Source organism: Oryctolagus cuniculus, chromosome 13 (genome assembly GCF_051225735.1).
Source record: "Oryctolagus cuniculus isolate XC-2025 breed Fujian yellow rabbit chromosome 13, ASM5122573v1, whole genome shotgun sequence".
Classification (NCBI taxonomy): Eukaryota; Metazoa; Chordata; class Mammalia; order Lagomorpha; family Leporidae; genus Oryctolagus; species Oryctolagus cuniculus.
Genome location: NC_142879.1, coordinates 17,125,753 through 17,143,021, shown reverse-complemented (window position 1 = coordinate 17,143,021; position 17,269 = coordinate 17,125,753). Strand labels below are relative to the sequence as shown.

The 17,269-nt window shown below is 60.1% G+C and overlaps 1 protein-coding gene across 1 annotated transcript in view; it reads left to right on the top strand.

Moving 5' to 3' along the window:
• Nucleotides 1-17,269, top strand: part of CACNA1S (calcium voltage-gated channel subunit alpha1 S) — a gene marked incomplete at its 5' end in the record, with an annotated part of 58,405 nt that overhangs the window by 25,354 nt on the left and 15,782 nt on the right. The window contains 16 exon segments of the mRNA NM_001101720.1: nucleotides 2,605-2,830; nucleotides 3,446-3,653; nucleotides 3,908-4,028; nucleotides 4,570-4,684; nucleotides 5,665-5,758; nucleotides 6,420-6,489; nucleotides 8,130-8,262; nucleotides 8,841-8,970; nucleotides 11,052-11,111; nucleotides 12,487-12,593; nucleotides 12,927-13,014; nucleotides 13,274-13,381; nucleotides 14,474-14,526; nucleotides 14,753-14,899; nucleotides 15,229-15,430; nucleotides 15,745-15,903. Coding sequence (NP_001095190.1) covers nucleotides 2,605-2,830; nucleotides 3,446-3,653; nucleotides 3,908-4,028; nucleotides 4,570-4,684; nucleotides 5,665-5,758; nucleotides 6,420-6,489; nucleotides 8,130-8,262; nucleotides 8,841-8,970; nucleotides 11,052-11,111; nucleotides 12,487-12,593; nucleotides 12,927-13,014; nucleotides 13,274-13,381; nucleotides 14,474-14,526; nucleotides 14,753-14,899; nucleotides 15,229-15,430; nucleotides 15,745-15,903 — 2,021 coding nt within the window.

Here is a 17,269-nt window from a genome sequence, read left to right as displayed (position 1 = left end):
GCCACCAACGGCGCCACAGTGGGAAAATCAAATTAGATATCGCATCGTTTCCTGGAAATGATCGACTGTGGATGTTGGGTCATGTTTGAATCCCGTCCTCTCACAGCTGGGAGACGGAGACCTCGAATGGTGTGGGGGCACCCCAGCTTGCTTCCTCGTGGCATCGTTAGTGACCGGGGCAGCAGCACAGGACAACCTCCCAGTGCCCGCCCAGGTGTCTGGGCAAAGTAATTCAATCACAGATCCTTGCACATTAGACAGCCAGTAACTGAGAGCTCGGAGCAGCCAAGTTCAACCCACACCATGAAAACAGCCGTCTCGCCCCAGCTGTTTATGGAGCTCCCCCCCGTGGAAGGCACAGAAGTCAGGATAGGAGGTAGCTGCTCCTGACTTGAAAGAGCTTGCTCAGCCAGAGGAGAAGACAGGCGTAAGTAAGCAAGCCCAAGTTCACAGAAGGAGGTCAAGGAGAGAGGTCAGAGGGGCACAGTGGGATGCGGTGGCACCGGCGCCTGGGGCCCGGGGCTCCATGGATCTTCGAGGATAAGGAGAGGAGCCCCGGGCGGGCAAGGAGAGGCGGAGCTCCCGCAGGAGAAGCAGCTGCACCAAGACGTGGTGCAGGGAGCGGCAGAGCTGTGCATGGGACCAAGAGAGTGCCAGGCACAAAGGAGGCCTTAGCCGGGAGGGCCCTTCAGAACGGAGCTAGACACTCAGTGCATTCTGGTGCATGGGGCATTGAAGTCCACGCACAGGAGTGGTCTTCAGAAAGCTCGCGGACCATGCGTGTTGTAAGACAGCTAAAGCGTTTTCCGTCTGGACCTAAACCCTAAAAGCTGGCAACTGGGTTCTGAACGCAACAGGGCCCTGGGCCTGCCTGAGGCCAGGAACTGGAACCAGCACACTGTGTGGAGCCAGGCAGGGCCTGTCCAGAAGTCCCAGTGCCCATCGGGGCAGGGAAAGAACGTGGAAGCTGGTTCCCGCTGGAGACCCTGGGACAAGAGGAACATGTCTGGAGAGAACAGTCAGAATGCAGCCTGTGTCCTGTGTCAGCGCAGGGGCCCCAAGCTACATCAGTAACATGAAAAGCTAGCTGCAGGCAAGTGAAACCCTGGCACGCCCAGCAGACGAAGATTCAGCCCCTCAGGCTGCGCCTCGCTCCGAGGCGTATATACAGCGCGGAGAAAAGCTGATGGGACATTGCAGTAAACGCTGAGTTTATTTGGGTGCCCCCAAATTGGAAACCCCGCACAGTCTTTTTTATCATTTGCATTTTCCGTGAACTTTTTGAAGCACTCTTGTAGGCATGGATTTTAAAACGCTTCTGTATCAAAACCAACTTAAATTTTAATTGCATTTGCACGGACTTTTGGAAGCATTGCTGCAGAACTGTCAGAGGGCAAAGGGTGCTCTGAAGGTGAGCTCACAATGGGAGCACTGGAAGCCAGGAGAGACTCTGTGTACAGAGATCAAAGACCTAAAAGGAGGAAAGGAGACGTCACAGCAGATCCTCCTTGCTGGCATTTGTCCATTCGCTACAACCAGAGTCCCAGACATTGTCACCGCGTTACCCATGGTCAAACATGGAGACCACGTGAACACTCCCTCCCAAGGGGAGCCAGAGACGGGTTTGAGGGTCTGGCCCAGGCAGAAGACTGGGTGACGATGTCGCTCACTGAGACGGAGGAGAGAGCGAAGACCAGATGGTTTTTGTGGATGAGGGAGGAGGCCAGTCCCCATCAGGTTGGTCTTGGGCGTGTCGAGTTGGACAAGCCTTTGCGAGAGCCCAGTGGAGCTGTCAAGGAGGCAGGTGCAAAACTGGGCCTGGAACTGACGCAGAGATCTCCGTTCAGTCTGAGACTGCCGGCTTAGCTAATGGCACCAGAGGGCCCGGGGCGAGTGCAGACTCAAGTGTAGGACCCAAGCCACGCATGCAGTGACCAGGTGGAGAGTGTCTCTGTGAAGGAGGCTTAGAGGAAGCCCGAGAAGCAGCGGAAACCAGGGACTCCAAGGGTGCAGCGTCACAGAAGCCCGGGGCTGGGGAGTGAGGATGGCTAACCGTGCCCGGTGCTGCTGGGAGCCCAGAAGAAGCAGGGCAGAAGCGTCCGCAGGCCCTGGTCAGGTGGAGGTGGCTGCTGACCCGGTGGGATGGCCGGGGTAGATCCAGATGGGTGTGGGCTGAAGACAAATGGAGCAGAGCAAGGTGTGAAGAGGGCCGTGTGGGCCGCTCTTTGGAGAAGCCGGGCTGTGCCAGGAAGGCCAGAGCTAGGACAGGGGACACAGGACAGCGGCCGCTTTGAAGAAGCCATCTGGGAGGGAGACAAGGGGAGAGAGGGGACTTGTGGCAGTGGGCTATCTGAGATGGGGGGCCTGCCAGGCAGGACGGGGAGGGGGGTTCCCCCTCTACCCCGATCTAGGGAGGTGTGTGATCACAAGTGAGCCCAGGTGGAGCAGGAATCACCAAACTCTCCCCATTACAGTGTGGTTTAGCTTGCTGAAAACCTGGGTGAGCACCCCTTCAACGGGTTGAATTGGGGGTGTCCCGGGTGGAGGCTCTCAGGCTCCACCTCTTGCGCTGAGGCTGTGCTACCCCCACCCCACCCCATGCAGACATCGCCAATCGAGTGCTGCTGTCACTCTTCACCATCGAGATGCTGCTGAAGATGTACGGGCTGGGCCTGCGCCAGTACTTCATGTCCATCTTCAACCGCTTCGACTGCTTCGTGGTGTGCAGCGGCATCCTGGAGCTGCTGCTGGTGGAGTCGGGCGCCATGACGCCGCTGGGCATCTCCGTGTTGCGCTGCATCCGCCTCCTGAGGCTCTTCAAGATCACCAAGTGAGCGCAGGGCTCCCGGGCGGTGCCGCCCACCTGCCCAGCAGGGCTGGGTCCGCTCAGCTCCCCGGGAGCCCCTCGCCCAGGACCTCCCTCCAGGGAAGAGAAACCCCTTCTCCCCTCTGCTTTTTGCTTTTTCTCGCCATTGTCTCTGGCAGGGTAAGGCAGAGGTGGTGGAGGTGGAGAGAAGGAAGGGGGGCTGGGGAAGGGCTGGGATGGGGGAGGGGAGAACCAGAGGATACGGCATGGATGGTGGGGCGAGGGCAGGCGTGCATTTGTTGGTAGGTGTGCAGAGGGGCACGGGGCAGACCAGGGCACCGGAAGGCAAACTGGACCTTTCTCTCCTGGGGCTCCTGGTGCTAGGAACCAGAAACGAAGCAACGGTGCTGCCAAGTAGTGTGGCAGTGCCGACTGAGCCGAGGGCTCGCTGCAGGAAGGAGTGGGCCCCGGGCCACGAATCAGGGACCCCCAGTCCCCAGACAGCCCTTCCCACCCGGTGTGTGTCCCTTCAGTCCTGCGCCTCTCCTCCAGGCCCACGCACGCTACTGCGGGAGATGAGCCCCGCCACTGGGGTGGGGCTGCCTCCTCCTCCCCACCTCACGGCCCCTCCCCCGCCAGGTACTGGACGTCGCTCAGCAACCTGGTGGCCTCCCTGCTCAACTCCATCCGCTCCATCGCCTCGCTGCTGCTGCTGCTCTTCCTCTTCATCATCATCTTCGCCCTGCTGGGCATGCAGCTCTTCGGGGGGCGGTACGACTTCGAGGACACGGAAGTGCGACGCAGCAACTTCGACAACTTCCCCCAGGCCCTCATCAGCGTCTTCCAGGTAGGTGTCCCCCACCCCCACCCCGCTTCCTGGAAGCTGCCGTGGCAGGGAGCAGAACAGGGCGCGTGGCGACCCATGATCATATTCCTTGGTCCTGCTGGGCCTTGGCGGGATTTTAGGTCATTGGAAGAGGGGCCACGGGGAGCGCAGGGCCCCCGGATAAAGAGAGGAAAGGGCTGGGGAGCTGCAGGGCTGGGAGAAGCCCCTCGGCCGACGCGGCCCTGGGCTGTCCTCACAGCGCCCCCTCCCGCCAGGTGCTGACGGGTGAGGACTGGAACTCCGTGATGTACAACGGGATCATGGCCTACGGAGGCCCGTCCTACCCGGGCGTTCTCGTGTGCATCTATTTCATCATCCTTTTTGTCTGCGGCAACTGTATCCCCTTAGGGCTTGCGGGGGGGTCAAAGGTGACCCCTGCAAGGGGCCAAAAGCAGGGAAAGCTCTGGGGGACGTCCCTGCCCCGGGAAGGTCAGAGAGGCACAGGGGAGACCGGCTGCAGGTGGGAGGAAGTGACGCCAACAAGGTGAGCTGGAGCAGGGAGGAGGAGAGACGGGCTTAGCCGAGGGGCAGTGGAGAGTATAGGAGGAGCTGGCCGGTCTGTGCCTTGGGACCAAAACACTGAGCTGGGCCGCAGAGAGCTGGCATAAGCAGAGGTGGGGTGTGGAGGGCAGAGAGAGGTGGGCAGAGCCCGAGGGGTCTTGCTGCCTGCGTCACAGCATGTGATGCTTTGGGGAGGCACGGGTGCAGGGGACCCTTGTTCCCAAGCCCAGATGTGCCCGGCCCGGCTCCCCACACAGCCCCATGTGGGAGGCGGGGTCCGTTCTGGGCCTGTGGGGCTCCAACTCCCACCAGCACAGGGCTTGGGTCAGGCAGGATGGGACCCCCGCCCACACAAGGTCCTTAGCTGGCGCCGCAGATATCCTGCTGAATGTCTTCCTGGCCATCGCCGTGGACAACCTGGCCGAGGCAGAGAGCCTGACTTCCGCGCAAAAGGCCAAGGCCGAGGAGAGGAAACGCAGGAAGATGTCCAGGTGGGTGCCGCCTCCTCCGTGGAGAGGACCAGGCCTGCTTGGCCGTGGCCCCCCAGCACTGGGCGGAGGTCTCCCTGGGGCTGGACGAGCAGGGCCCACGACACCGTGATGCTGGCTCTGGCCCCGTGGGCAGCTTCTGCAGGCAGGGTGTCAGGGATTACTCGAGTCCTTTAGGGTGTCCCCTTGGGCCCAACTGGAGGCAGCATGGCCGTCCAGACAGGCCTCAAGAAACAAAGAGCCAGGCCACCCGGGTGACAGGCTCCGGCTGTTGTCCACCCAGTCCCGCTCCCAGTCATTGTGCCCCCTGAGGGGAGTCCTTGCTGAACCCCGGGCCTCCCCTCATCTGTGAAGTTGGCCTTGACTCTCCCGGCCCTTCCCAGTTCTCTCCACCTGTAATCCGTCACTCAACTCCTTAGCCAGGGACGCCCTCCGGGGGTGGGAGCTGGACTGGCCCTCCATACGGGGCCTCTGAAACTCAGGCTGCCTGCGGGTCCCCCCCGGCCCTATTAACAAGGTAGATTCTGACTCACCAGCTGGGGTTGGGCTCAGGGTCTGTGTTTCCGACCCGCGATCCAGCCGTGCCCGTGCTGCTGGCCATCGGGGGCCCATGCTCCGGGCAACCAGCTCCCAACACCTGTGCTGGCAGAAGCGGGTCCTGTGCCCCTGCAGGCAACATGAGAAGAGAGAGGGAGAGAGCAGCAGTGGAGTCCCGAGTTGGGCTTTGTCTTGGACAAACCAGGCGTCCACTACGAGACTTCTCTGTCAGTGGCCATTACGAGTGGCTGACCCGTGGGCCACAGGGAGCCACATATCCCAGGGAGAAAGGCGCTGGCAGGTGTACCCCCAACCCCACAAGATGGCCGATGCCACCCCTTCCTCCACGGAGGCCTGCCAGCCCTTGGTAGCAGACCCTTAAACCAGGGTATCAGGAACTTTCTGGGTGGGCTTCCACTTGGGTTTTCTTGGTTTTCCCAAATCAGGGGTCTCCCTGACAAGACGGAGGAGGAGAAGTCTGTGATGGCCAAGAAGCTGGAGCAGAAGCCCAAGGGGGAGGGCATCCCCACCACTGCCAAGGTGAGCCCCCCCCGCCACGGGGCAGTTAGGGCCAAGGATGGGGGGCCCCAGGGCCCCTGGACTCCCCTCCAAGCCTGATGCACTGGGGGGGTGTGCGCCTGCCTGACCGTCAGCTGGGCGATGGCAGCTGCCTGCTCTCCGGCGGGGAAGAGCCAAGGGCCTCCTCTCCGGGGATTCCTGCACTGAGAGGCAAGGCCCAAGCCTGGGAACCAGACTCCCCAGAGTGCCAGCTTCCTGCAGCAGCACAAGAAGACGCCCCCTCCCCACGACCCCACCCTGCCACGGAGAGGCCGGGCCTGGTTTCTGTCTCTGCCGGCCTCGGCCTGCTTCTTCCGCCTGGCTCTGCTCAGCAGTTTTGGAGATTCAGGAAGTGGACTCAGAGGGGCAGGGGGCTGGGCTCAGAGGGGCAGGGCTCTGTCTCCCGGAGCAAGGGTGCAGGGAAGACAGACAGGCCAAGGCCAGGGCTTTGCCCCATGCACCCTGGCTGGTTGTGAGTCCTTGCTGGGCCTGGCCTTGCCTTTGCAAAACAGGGAGGGTCTTAACGTGACCTCCCCCTGGCTGTGGGGAGGACGAGGTGAGCCGGAAGCCACCCTGGCGTGTGCTCGGTCCCTGGCAACTGCGGTTTGTCCCACCCTCCTCTTCCCTTCGTCCCTTCCTACAGCTCAAGGTCGATGAGTTCGAATCTAACGTCAACGAGGTGAAGGACCCCTACCCTTCAGCTGACTTCCCAGGTGAGGAGCCCAGGTGTGGGCTGCAGCAGGTGCCGGGGCTGAAGGCGACCCACCGGCTGGCTGCTGTGTCCCCCTCTGGGACCCCCCACATGGAGGTCAGGACGCTGGAGTGCCAGGCCTCGCTAGGAGCTGTCTACCAGCCTGCCTCTCCCTCTGACACACCCTGGAGAACACCCTGCACATTTTATGTTCACGCCCCTCTACAAGGACTTACTGATGCCAGCCGTGTGCTTCCGGGCTGAGCACTGACCCGATTTTCTTGGTTTTTGTGTTTGATGTTTTTTTTTCTTTGAGATTTATTTTTATTTATTTGAAAGGTACAGTTACAGAGAGAGAGACAGGTCTTCCATCTGCTGGTTCACTGCTCAGATGGCCACAACAGCCGGGGCTGGGCCAGGCCAAAGCCAGGAGCCAGGAGCTTCCTCTGGGTCTCCCATGTGGGTGCAGGGGCCCAAGCACTTGGGCCATCCTCTGCTACTTTCCCAGGCCATTAGCAAGGAGATGGATCAGAAGTGGAGCAGCTGAGATGTAAAGTGGTGCCCATATGAGATGCCGGCACTGCAGGCAGTGGCTTTACTTTCTGCTGGTATGTGCAGGTGCGAGGTGACAGGGACAGGGCTGGAAGGCAGTGGGGTTGGCCTGTAGGTGGGGCAGCTGGCAGAGCCATCTTCCCAAGGGGCTTGATGTCTGTCCTGTTTCTTCCTCCACAAACTGGCTCAGAGCAGCAGCTGTGCGACAGTCACCAGGCACTGCTGGGGAAGTAAGAATGAGTGAGAAGGGGTGCAGATCTGGGGCTCTGAGAGCTAACGGTCTCCACAGCGGAGCGTAAACTGTGCCCCTGGGTCCACAGCTGCCTGGGCAAGCCCGGGGGGTCACATCAGAACCCTCTCCCGGCATGTGGCCGTGATGGATGGGGTAGACTCTGACAGGTCTTGGCTCCCACCCTCCGCGGGGGTCTCTGCCAGGATCCTGCTGGGTGAGAGAACCCAGGGGGACCCTGACTGCATGCAGTGCCCCCAGTGTGGCTGCTGGAGCCTCCCTCCCAGTGATCACATCCGCCTCTGTGGCCTCTAGCCCAGCTCCACCCCCTGGGCCTGCCACAGCCCTGGAGCCCGGCTGAAGCTCAGGGAAACCCACTACTCTTTTCCTGCTGGCGGTTTCTCTCGGGGTCCTTATGCCAAGCCCAGCAGGGAACCTCGGAGTCTGTTTATTTCAACAACCTCCTGCACCTGGCCAGTTTCCCAGACTGGGGAGCTACTGCTCAGGAGGGGTCCAGAAGTGCCCAGCACTGGCCAGCAAGTGAGTGGCAGAGCCGGGACCAGAACTCCGGGCTCCTGAAGAGGGTCCTCCACCCGGCTCCCAGATTGTGGGTGTTTAGGGCAGTGTGGGTCCAGCCTCAAGACAGAAGATACAGCGACAAGGTTCCTTGGCCTGGTGCCACTTCCGGAAGTTTCTGGGCCTCCCCAGCAGTCCCAGACGGTGCAAGCCCACTGGCCACAGAACAAGGGAGAGGCCCCAGCCAGATCCGCTCATGCCCTAGTGTCGCACGCCGACAGGCTCCCACCGAGCTCTGAATGTGGAAGCCAGGGGCGTGGCAGAGTGTGGGGAGCCACCTCTCATTTCTCACCCTCTTCCCACAGGGGATGATGAGGAGGACGAGCCTGAGATCCCAGTGAGCCCCCGACCGCGCCCGCTGGCCGAGCTGCAGCTCAAAGAGAAGGCAGTGCCCATCCCGGAAGCCAGCTCCTTCTTCATCTTCAGTCCCACCAATAAGTGGGTGGTCCCAGGGCTGCTGTGGGGACACTGATGGGGCCTGAGAGAGAGAGAGAGAGAGAGAGCCAGCGAGCTTGGGATTCTCCATGCCCGCAGTCCGTTAGCTTGAGGTCTTGCTAGTGTCTGGGAGAAGCGATGACTTCAACATCTAGGAGGGAGCGTGGCAATGCGTTCCTGTCTGAGAGCAGTTTCAGACAGGGCAAGGGGATGAGGGCTGGGGATTCGGGGGTTTCTGCCAGCTTCATAACTTGGCACCTTTAAAAGACCCTCAGCCTCAGTCTTGGGGGATCTCAGGTCTGCCTGCCCCAGGGAGGGACCGCAGCGTGCCCCATTGCTCTAATGGGGAACCCCCGGGATGGGGACTGAGGGAGCTGGTGGAGGGACGTGGGACTAAGGCTGCAGGAACGGAGTGGGGGCAGGGCCCCTGCATATCCAGCCGAGGACCACACAGAGGCAAGGTCGCACCTCCACGGACCCCCGCCATGGGGAGTGGGCAGGAAGTAGATGCGGTGTCTCTCACGGGACACCCTGGGGAAGCTGAGTTCCAGCTCACAGCTCACCTGTCCCCCGCTGCCCAGGGTCCGCGTCCTGTGTCACCGCATCGTCAACGCCACCTGGTTCACCAACTTCATCCTGCTCTTCATCCTGCTCAGCAGTGCTGCGCTGGCCGCCGAGGACCCCATCCGGGCGGAGTCCGTGAGGAATCAGGTGACGGCGGCCCCTCCGCTGGCCTTGCACCCCTCCCCCACTCCACCTCAGCCACCCGCACCTCACTGGCGCCCAGGGTGCAGCTGCATCCTCTTTATATCCGGGTTCCTGAGGTTTTTAAGTTCCCTGGATGGCCAGGACTGCCCAATGCACGCTTGCTGCCTGCTTTTAATGATGGTGGTGGTGGTGATGGTGATGATGATGGTGGTGGTGATGATGATGGTGGTGATGATGGTGGTGCTGGTGGTGGTGATGATGATGATGGTGCTGGTGATGATGGTGGTGGTGATGATGATGGTGGTGGTGATGGTGATGATGATGGTGATGATTGTGGTGGTGGTGATGGTGGTGATGATGGTGATGATTGTGGTGGTGGTGGTGATGGTGGTGGTGATGATGATGGTGGTGGTGATGGTGATGATGATGGTGGTGGTGATGGTGGTGATGATGGTGATGATTGTGGTGGTGATGATGATGGTGGTGGTGATGATGATGGTGGTGCTGGTGGTGGTAACAGTGATGATAGGGATGGGATGGTGATAATGGTGGTGATGATGATGGTGATGGTGATGATGGTAGTGGTGGCGATGGTGAGGATGATGATGGTGGTGGTGGTGACAGTGATGATAGGGGTGGGATGGTGATAATGGTGGCAATGGTGGTGACAGTGATGGTGATGATAGCGATGGTGATGATGGTGGTGATGGTGGTGACAGTGATGGTGAAGATAGCGATGGTGATGATAGTGGTGATGGTGATGGTGATAATGGTGGTGCTGATGATGGTGATGATGACGGTTGTGATGGTAATGATGATGATGGTGATGATGATGATGGTGGTGGTGGTGGTGATGGTGATGGTGACAGTGATGGTGATGATGGTGGTGCTGGTGGTGCTGGTGATAGTGACAGTGATGATGATGATGGTGATGATAATGATGGTGATGATGGTGGTGATGGTGATAATGGTGGTGATGATGATGGTGGTGGTGGTGGTGATGGTGATGGTGACAGTGATGGTGATGATGGTGGTGCTGGTGGTGCTGGTGATAGTGACAGTGATGATGATGATGGTGATGATAATGATGGTGATGATGGTGGTGATGGTGATAATGGTGGTGATGATGATGGTGGTGGTGGTGGTGATGGTGACAGTGATGATGATGATGGTGATGATAATGATGATGGTGGTGATGGTAATGGTGATAATGGTGATGATGGTGACGATAGTGATGATGATGATGGTGGTGGTGTGGTGGTGATAGTGATAGTGATGATGATGGTGATGGTAATGATGGTGATCATGATGGTGGTGATGGTGATAATGGCAATGATGGTGATGATGATGGTGGTGGTGGTGATGACAGTGATGGTGATGATGGTGATCATGATGGTGGTGATGGTGATGCTGGTGATAGTGACAGTGATGGTGATGATGGTGATGATAATGATGGTAGTGATGGTAATGGTGATAATGGTGACGGTGGTGGTGGTGGTGGTGATGATGGTGCTGGTGGTGACAGTGATGGTGATGATAGCGATGGTGATGATAGTGGTGATGGTGATGGTGATAATGGTGGTGCTGATGATGGTGATGATGACAGTTGTGATGGTAATGATGATGATGGTGATGATGATGGTGGTGGTGGTGGTGGTGATGGTGACAGTGATGGTAATGATGATGATGGTGATGATGATGATGGTGGTGGTGAGTGGTGATGGTGACAGTGATGGTGATGATGATGATGGTGGTGGTGAGTGGTGATGGTGACAGTGATGGTGATGACAGTGATGATGATGGTGGTGGTGGTGGTGAGTGGTGATGGTGACAGTGATGGTGATGAAGGTGATGATAATGATGATGGTAGTGATGGTAATGGTGATAATGGTGGTGCTGATGATGGTGATGATGATGGTTTTGATGATAATGATGATGATGGTGGTGCTGATGATGGTAATAGTGATGATGATGATGACGATGGTGATGGTGATGATGATGGTGGTGGTGGTGACGGTGGAGATGATGATACCATTTGCTCCACTCCTCTCACTTGGCTGCTTCCCTTCCTGTCCCATCCCCAGATCCTTGGATATTTTGATATTGCCTTCACCTCTGTCTTCACTGTGGAGATTGTCCTCAAGGTGAGTGAAGGCCTGGGACAGACCGCCCACGCGTGGGCCTCTCTGGGCCAGGGAATGGCAACCTCCCTGCTGTGACTCCAATCTGTACAAGCTGAACTCTCTCAGGGCTGGGCTAAGGGACGGGAGAGGAGCAGGACTGACTCACAGGATGCAGAACAGGGCACAGGGCATCAGCTCCTGAGTCGGGTCAGTGGGTGAGCAGGTGGCCGCACGGAAGGCTGGAGGCGTGAAGCGTACCTGGCCCAGGGCCTGCCACCCAGTTAGCAATCAACACTTCCCTGCCACACTGAAAGCCCTTTTAGCTTAGGAGCAGGCCTGGGGAGCCATGATTTGTTCCTAGACCTGTTGTAGGAGTCCCTAGAGAAGTACCCGGCCCCAGACTGGATTTCTGGCAGCTCTTTTGATGCCTCATCTGCACATCACTGCTTGCCCATTCTCGGGGTGCCCTAGGCTGAAGCCATCATGGGGTGGTAGGCGGGCTCTGGGGGGCAGAGGGTGCACCCATCTGTGCCTGACACCCAGCAGCCCCAACCTCACGTTCATGAACATGAAGGGGAGAGGGCCAGGCCCAGAGCAGGCTGTGGGATGGCATCAGGACTGTCCCTTAGGTCAGCGCTCCACTGTCGAGGGAGTGGAGCTGGGGAAGGTGGCGGCTTCCCCAAGGTCAGGGAGATGAGCTGTGGGGTGGGGAGTGAGAGCTGACCCTCCAAGTTGGACAGGACTGTATCAGAGAGAGGTAGCTGGGGCAGCCTAGAAGGAGTCGCCAGGGCCATGCTCAGAGAGGACAGAGGGGGCCCCTTTGGGCTGGGATATGGCACAGGGGCAGGCCTGGGTTTATGGGGCTGGGAAGGCAAATTGAGATAGAATCCCATAGGGCCTTGAATCCCAGGGAAGGCTTCAGCCCTAACGGGCTTTAAGGGCATAATGTGCTTGTGCCAAGGGCCTGGGAGACGTCGAGAGGACGGATGAAAGGAGCTGGGACATGATCAAGAAGGCAGAGGGTGCAAGGGGGAGAGGCAGGGCCCAGGATCCAGGCTGTGCAGGCTGACTCCACAATCCCAGGGAGCTCTCTGGGGAGGAGGAGAAACTGTGTCATGTCCTGTGGGACAGGGGCGGGCCTGGGCCTCCCACTGTGTGGCTCCAGGGGCCAGGAGCCCGGGACTCCCTATGGCACATGAAGAGAGACACTTGCCCTCCGAGAGCAAAGTCTCCTGGGAGAAGCCCACATGCTTCAGCCGCAAGCAGGCAGGGCGGGCAGCAGGAGCCGAGTGAGGTGTAGAGACAGCGCCGAAGGCTGCTGCCCAGCCATGCGCCGAGGGAGACAGGGCTGCCCCCACACTCCGCCCCAGCCAGGACGCTGCCTGTCCCTTCCCAGATGACGACCTACGGCGCCTTCCTGCACAAGGGCTCCTTCTGCCGCAACTACTTCAACATCCTGGACCTGCTGGTGGTGGCCGTGTCTCTCATCTCCATGGGTCTCGAGTGAGCAGGGGCAGGGGCCAGCCCCAGGGTGGACACGTCCTCCCTACACGCCTTGTGCGGGAGTCCTGCCCACTGCTGGTTGGTGGGAACCGTGGACACGGCATGGCCTGGAGGCCGCGAGGCGATGCAGAGGGGAGGTGGCAGGCACCCAGCTGCCTGCCTTCAGACTGCCCCCATAGCAGAAGCGTTCTGCTGCATCACCCACTAGGGGGCGCTTTACCCTGGGGGTGCAGAGAGCTGTGGCAGCAGGCCGCTGTGGGCCCCCGGGGGTTGGGGGGAGACCTGTCTGTCTGGAGCGGCTGCCCCCAGCCCTGTGCCCCTGTGACCTCCCAGGTCCAGCACCATCTCCGTGGTAAAGATCCTGAGAGTGCTAAGGGTGCTCCGGCCCCTGCGAGCCATCAACAGAGCCAAAGGGTTGAAGGTGAGAGGGGGCCTGGGCGGGGCCCCGGGAGGGGCAGGGGAGGCTGCGAGGCTCAGAGCCCAGACCCCTGAGCCCCGGCGGCCCCAGCGTGGCTGGGGGAGAGGGATGAGGCCGGGACAGGATGAGGTGGGCAACCAGGCTGCCCGCTTGCCTCCTGCTCGCTGGGAGCCAGCAAGTCTTGCCCTCGGGCATTCCCTGGGCTGGGCTAGTGGGGCTGCAGCTGGCGCAGACCCGGCCGCACGGACCTCTCTGTCCCCAGCACGTGGTCCAGTGCGTGTTCGTGGCCATCCGCACCATCGGGAACATCGTCCTGGTCACCACGCTCCTGCAGTTCATGTTCGCCTGCATTGGTGTCCAGCTCTTCAAGGTGAGGCTCAGCACCGCCCCCAGTACCCCCCCGGTCCTGGGCCAGCTCTCAGGCCTCTGTGAGGGCCTCCCGCAAGCAAAGGGAGCCCCGGGCTGTGAAAACTGAGGTTCCTGACTGCTCAGTCTCAATGCCCAGGTGGCACAAGACCCGGGTCCTGGGTGATGACAGTGGCTGGCTTTGCTGTCCACTCCCTCCCGTGGGTCTGGAAGCCACCCCTCCCTCCTCCCACCTCACCCACACCCTCCTGACCAAATCGCGTGCACCCCAGACCCGTGCCCTGCCGTTGCCCGGGTTCCTGCTGGGATGTGTGACGTTGTCCCTCTCCGCTCCCACTCTCCTGGGAGAGCATGGCTGTCTAGGGATCGGCCCTGCAAGGGTGGCCCCTCCCACAGAGCCCTGACTCCCGGGACTCTGCTGTCAGATCATCTGCAGGGCACAGGGTCATGCTTAAGGACCACCGACGTGCAGATGCCTCCTGTCATGACCCAAAGCACCGTCTTCCAAAGTCGTGTGTGTGTGTAACCTCAGTTAGTCTAGACAGGCAATGGCCTCCTCTTACAATCGTTCATTCACTCAACAAGCACATAAGACTGGAGCATTTTCTCTACGCATGGACCAGGGTCCTTGCTGGGGCTAAGGGGTCACAAACCCAGCAAGGCCCTCCCTGAGGGCAGGACACAGGCTGTGGGGGGACGCAGGCAGGGTGGGCTCCCACAGGCCTCAGAGGGGACTCCTGCTGGTCCTGCCTTGCCCTGTTGTAGTGGGGAGACCGTGAGGGCTTCCTGGCACTGTGGTGCGGGCCCGGAGGCGCAGGTCCAGGATGTCCACACGTTCCCCCAGCTCAGCTGGGCACTCAGCAAATGCCGGGCAAAGGCCCTGGGGTGCTCAGCCTGGAAAGCTGTGGAGCAGCCCTGGGAGTACTTGGTGGTGAAGGGAAGAGAGGATTCTGGGCCCTGCCCGTGGGGCGAGGCCATGCCTCCGGGAGGAAGAGTCGGGCTCCTTGCAGGCGCTGCCTCGCCTTCTCCCGGCTGCCGCGCCTGGACCACTCCGCTGTCCCCTGTCCGTGACAGCTGTCTCCCTCTCCTGGTGCAGGGCAAGTTCTTCAGCTGCAACGACCTATCCAAGATGACAGAAGAGGAGTGCAGGTGCAGCAGGCTCTGCTGGCCCAGTGCACCATGGGAGGGGCCACCTGGCGCAGCCGTCACGTGGGGGGAGGGGTCCCACCCCAGGGAGGTTCACAGACGCCGCTGGGGGGAGGGAGTTGCCCAGTGGAGTCCCCTCTGGTCACTTCCTCTGCACCCCCCTGCCCAGGGCCTAGAGGCTGTGGGGGGTGGGGGTCTCTGTGCAGTGACTGTCCCATCCCCCCACCAGGGGCTACTACTATGTGTACAAGGACGGGGACCCCACGCAGATGGAGCTGCGCCCCCGCCAGTGGATACACAATGACTTCCACTTTGACAACGTGCTGTCGGCCATGATGTCGCTCTTCACGGTGTCCACCTTCGAGGGATGGCCCCAGTGAGTGAGCCTGGGGCAGGGCTGAGCCAGGGAGCCAGCTGGCCCCTCGGCAGCCCCGAACCAGGGGCCCCGCGGACCCCTCCAGCTCGCTCGTGGTGTGTAGGACCGGAGTGGTCCCTGGTCACTCCAAAGTGAGCCTGACCAGGGCTCTGACAAATGTCCTTGGGGCACCAGTGTGTGAGCGCCTCTCTGCCCACAAGGAAACCACTGACTGGGTGGGGCCGGCCAGGGGACCCCGTGGAAAGGCAGGGCCCTCCTAGGATCCGTCAACCTCTCTCCCGTCACCCGACCGCCCTGCCGGCCTGTCCTCCCTGCTCTGCCCGCCCCAGGCTGCTGTACAGGGCCATAGACTCCAACGAGGAGGACATGGGCCCCGTTTACAACAACCGAGTGGAGATGGCCATCTTCTTCATCATCTACATCATCCTCATTGCCTTCTTCATGATGAACATCTTTGTGGGCTTTGTCATCGTCACCTTCCAGGAGCAGGGGGAGACAGAGTACAAGAACTGCGAGCTGGACAAGAACCAGGTGCCCGGGCCGCCTGCTGGCGCTGGGGTGGGAGCCTCCTGCCGGCCCTCACACCTGCCCTCTCTCCTCTCTCCAACCGGAAACAGCTGGGGAGTGGGCAGTGTTCTCACGGAAGCCCCGTGGTGCCCACAGAGAGGAGGCCCTTCAGAGCCCCTGGGCGAGGCCAGAGCCGTGGGTAACTCAAGAGGACTTGGGGCACAGAGGGGTTCTTTCTCCATACAGCTCCTGGGGTCCCTGAGCCACAGGCTCCTGGCCTGCAGTGGGTGTGGGCGGGGCCTCACGGTGCTGACCTGTCCTATCACGTTGTACCCCAGCGCCAGTGTGTGCAGTATGCCCTGAAGGCCCGCCCACTTCGGTGCTACATCCCCAAGAACCCATACCAGTACCAGGTGTGGTACGTCGTCACCTCCTCCTACTTTGAATACCTGATGTTCGCCCTCATCATGCTCAACACCATCTGCCTGGGCATGCAGGTAAGGGGTTCCGGGCTCGAGGACTCCCCGGTTCTCCCTGGCAGCCATTTCCCGGCACCTGCTCTGCGCCGGGCACTCGGGTTTATTAAGGAGTCAGTTCAAGCACACAGGTAGGGTGGGAACTCTCCTCCCTAGGGGGAGGAAGAACGTGCTGTCCGATTTTCTTCTGTTGGTGCAAGTCTGGATGACTGAGTTGGTTGGGACCTTGGCTCTGGTCCCAAGAAACCTGGGTTTAACGGATTCCCAGTCCAGGTGTCTCTCGTAGGAGCTGTGCGTCCTCTGTAGACAGTATCTTCATGGGCAGCATCATGATCATGCTTTAAGTAAGCACCTGACCCCTTGAGCCTGTAGAGACGGACTCGTATGGCTAGCTGCCCTGCCCCCTTGGAGTCCAAGACACGCCCAACCACAAGACCACACTGTCCAGGTCACAAGGAGATGGGGAGAGCATGGCGGAGCCAGTGGGCCCAGACTGTACCCGGGATGATGACGATGGCTTGTCTTGGGCTGAGTCAGGCAACAGAAAGCAGCAGCCACCAGCCCCTTCTGAACAGCCTGGGGGGGCGGGGTGTGGAGGAGGCAGGCCTTGTATCAACCTTCTGACAAGAGTGTGAGAAACCCCAGGAAAGTGTATGGGGATGCCGTTTAAGGAGGACCCCAGCAGCAGGCCCGGGGGTCCAGGTCATTGCCTTTACTGCCTCCCGGCACGGGGGGCAGCAGGTAGACGGGGTGGGCTTGGTGAGCTCCATGATGCCACCAACCACAGAAGCTGGGGTCTTCTCTCCCCACCCTGTGCCCAGATGACTAGCTGAGACCTGCCGTGGCCCTGCTGGGGAACCACCCATCCTGAACGTCCCAAAGCAGATCTGTCAGTGAGCTCTGGCCTGGCATCCCTGTGCTTAGATACCCCCCCCGGGGGGGGGGCGCTGTGGCAGAGCACGTTACGCCACGGCCTGCAACGCCAGCATCCCATCTACTTCCGACCCAGCTCGCTGCCAATGGCCTGGGAAAGCAGCATAGAATAGCCCAACTGCTGGGGCCCCTGCACCCTCATGAGAGACACAGAAGAAGCTCCTGGCTCCTGGCTTCAGATCAGCCCAGCTCCAGCTGTTGCGGCCATTTAAGGGAGTGAAGCAGCGGATGGATGATCTCTTTGTCTCTCCCTCTCTGTAACTCTTGAAAATAAAAATAAATAAATCTAAAAGAAAGAAGGAAAAGAAGGAAGGAAGGAGGAGAAAGGCTGATCACACAAAGCCTTTCAAAGCTTAAAAAAAAAAAAAAAAAGAACGAAAGAACGAAAAAAAAGAAGCTCCCCAGCGGGACTTGGAATGGGGGCACAACTCATCTCCCCCTCCTCTCACTGCCC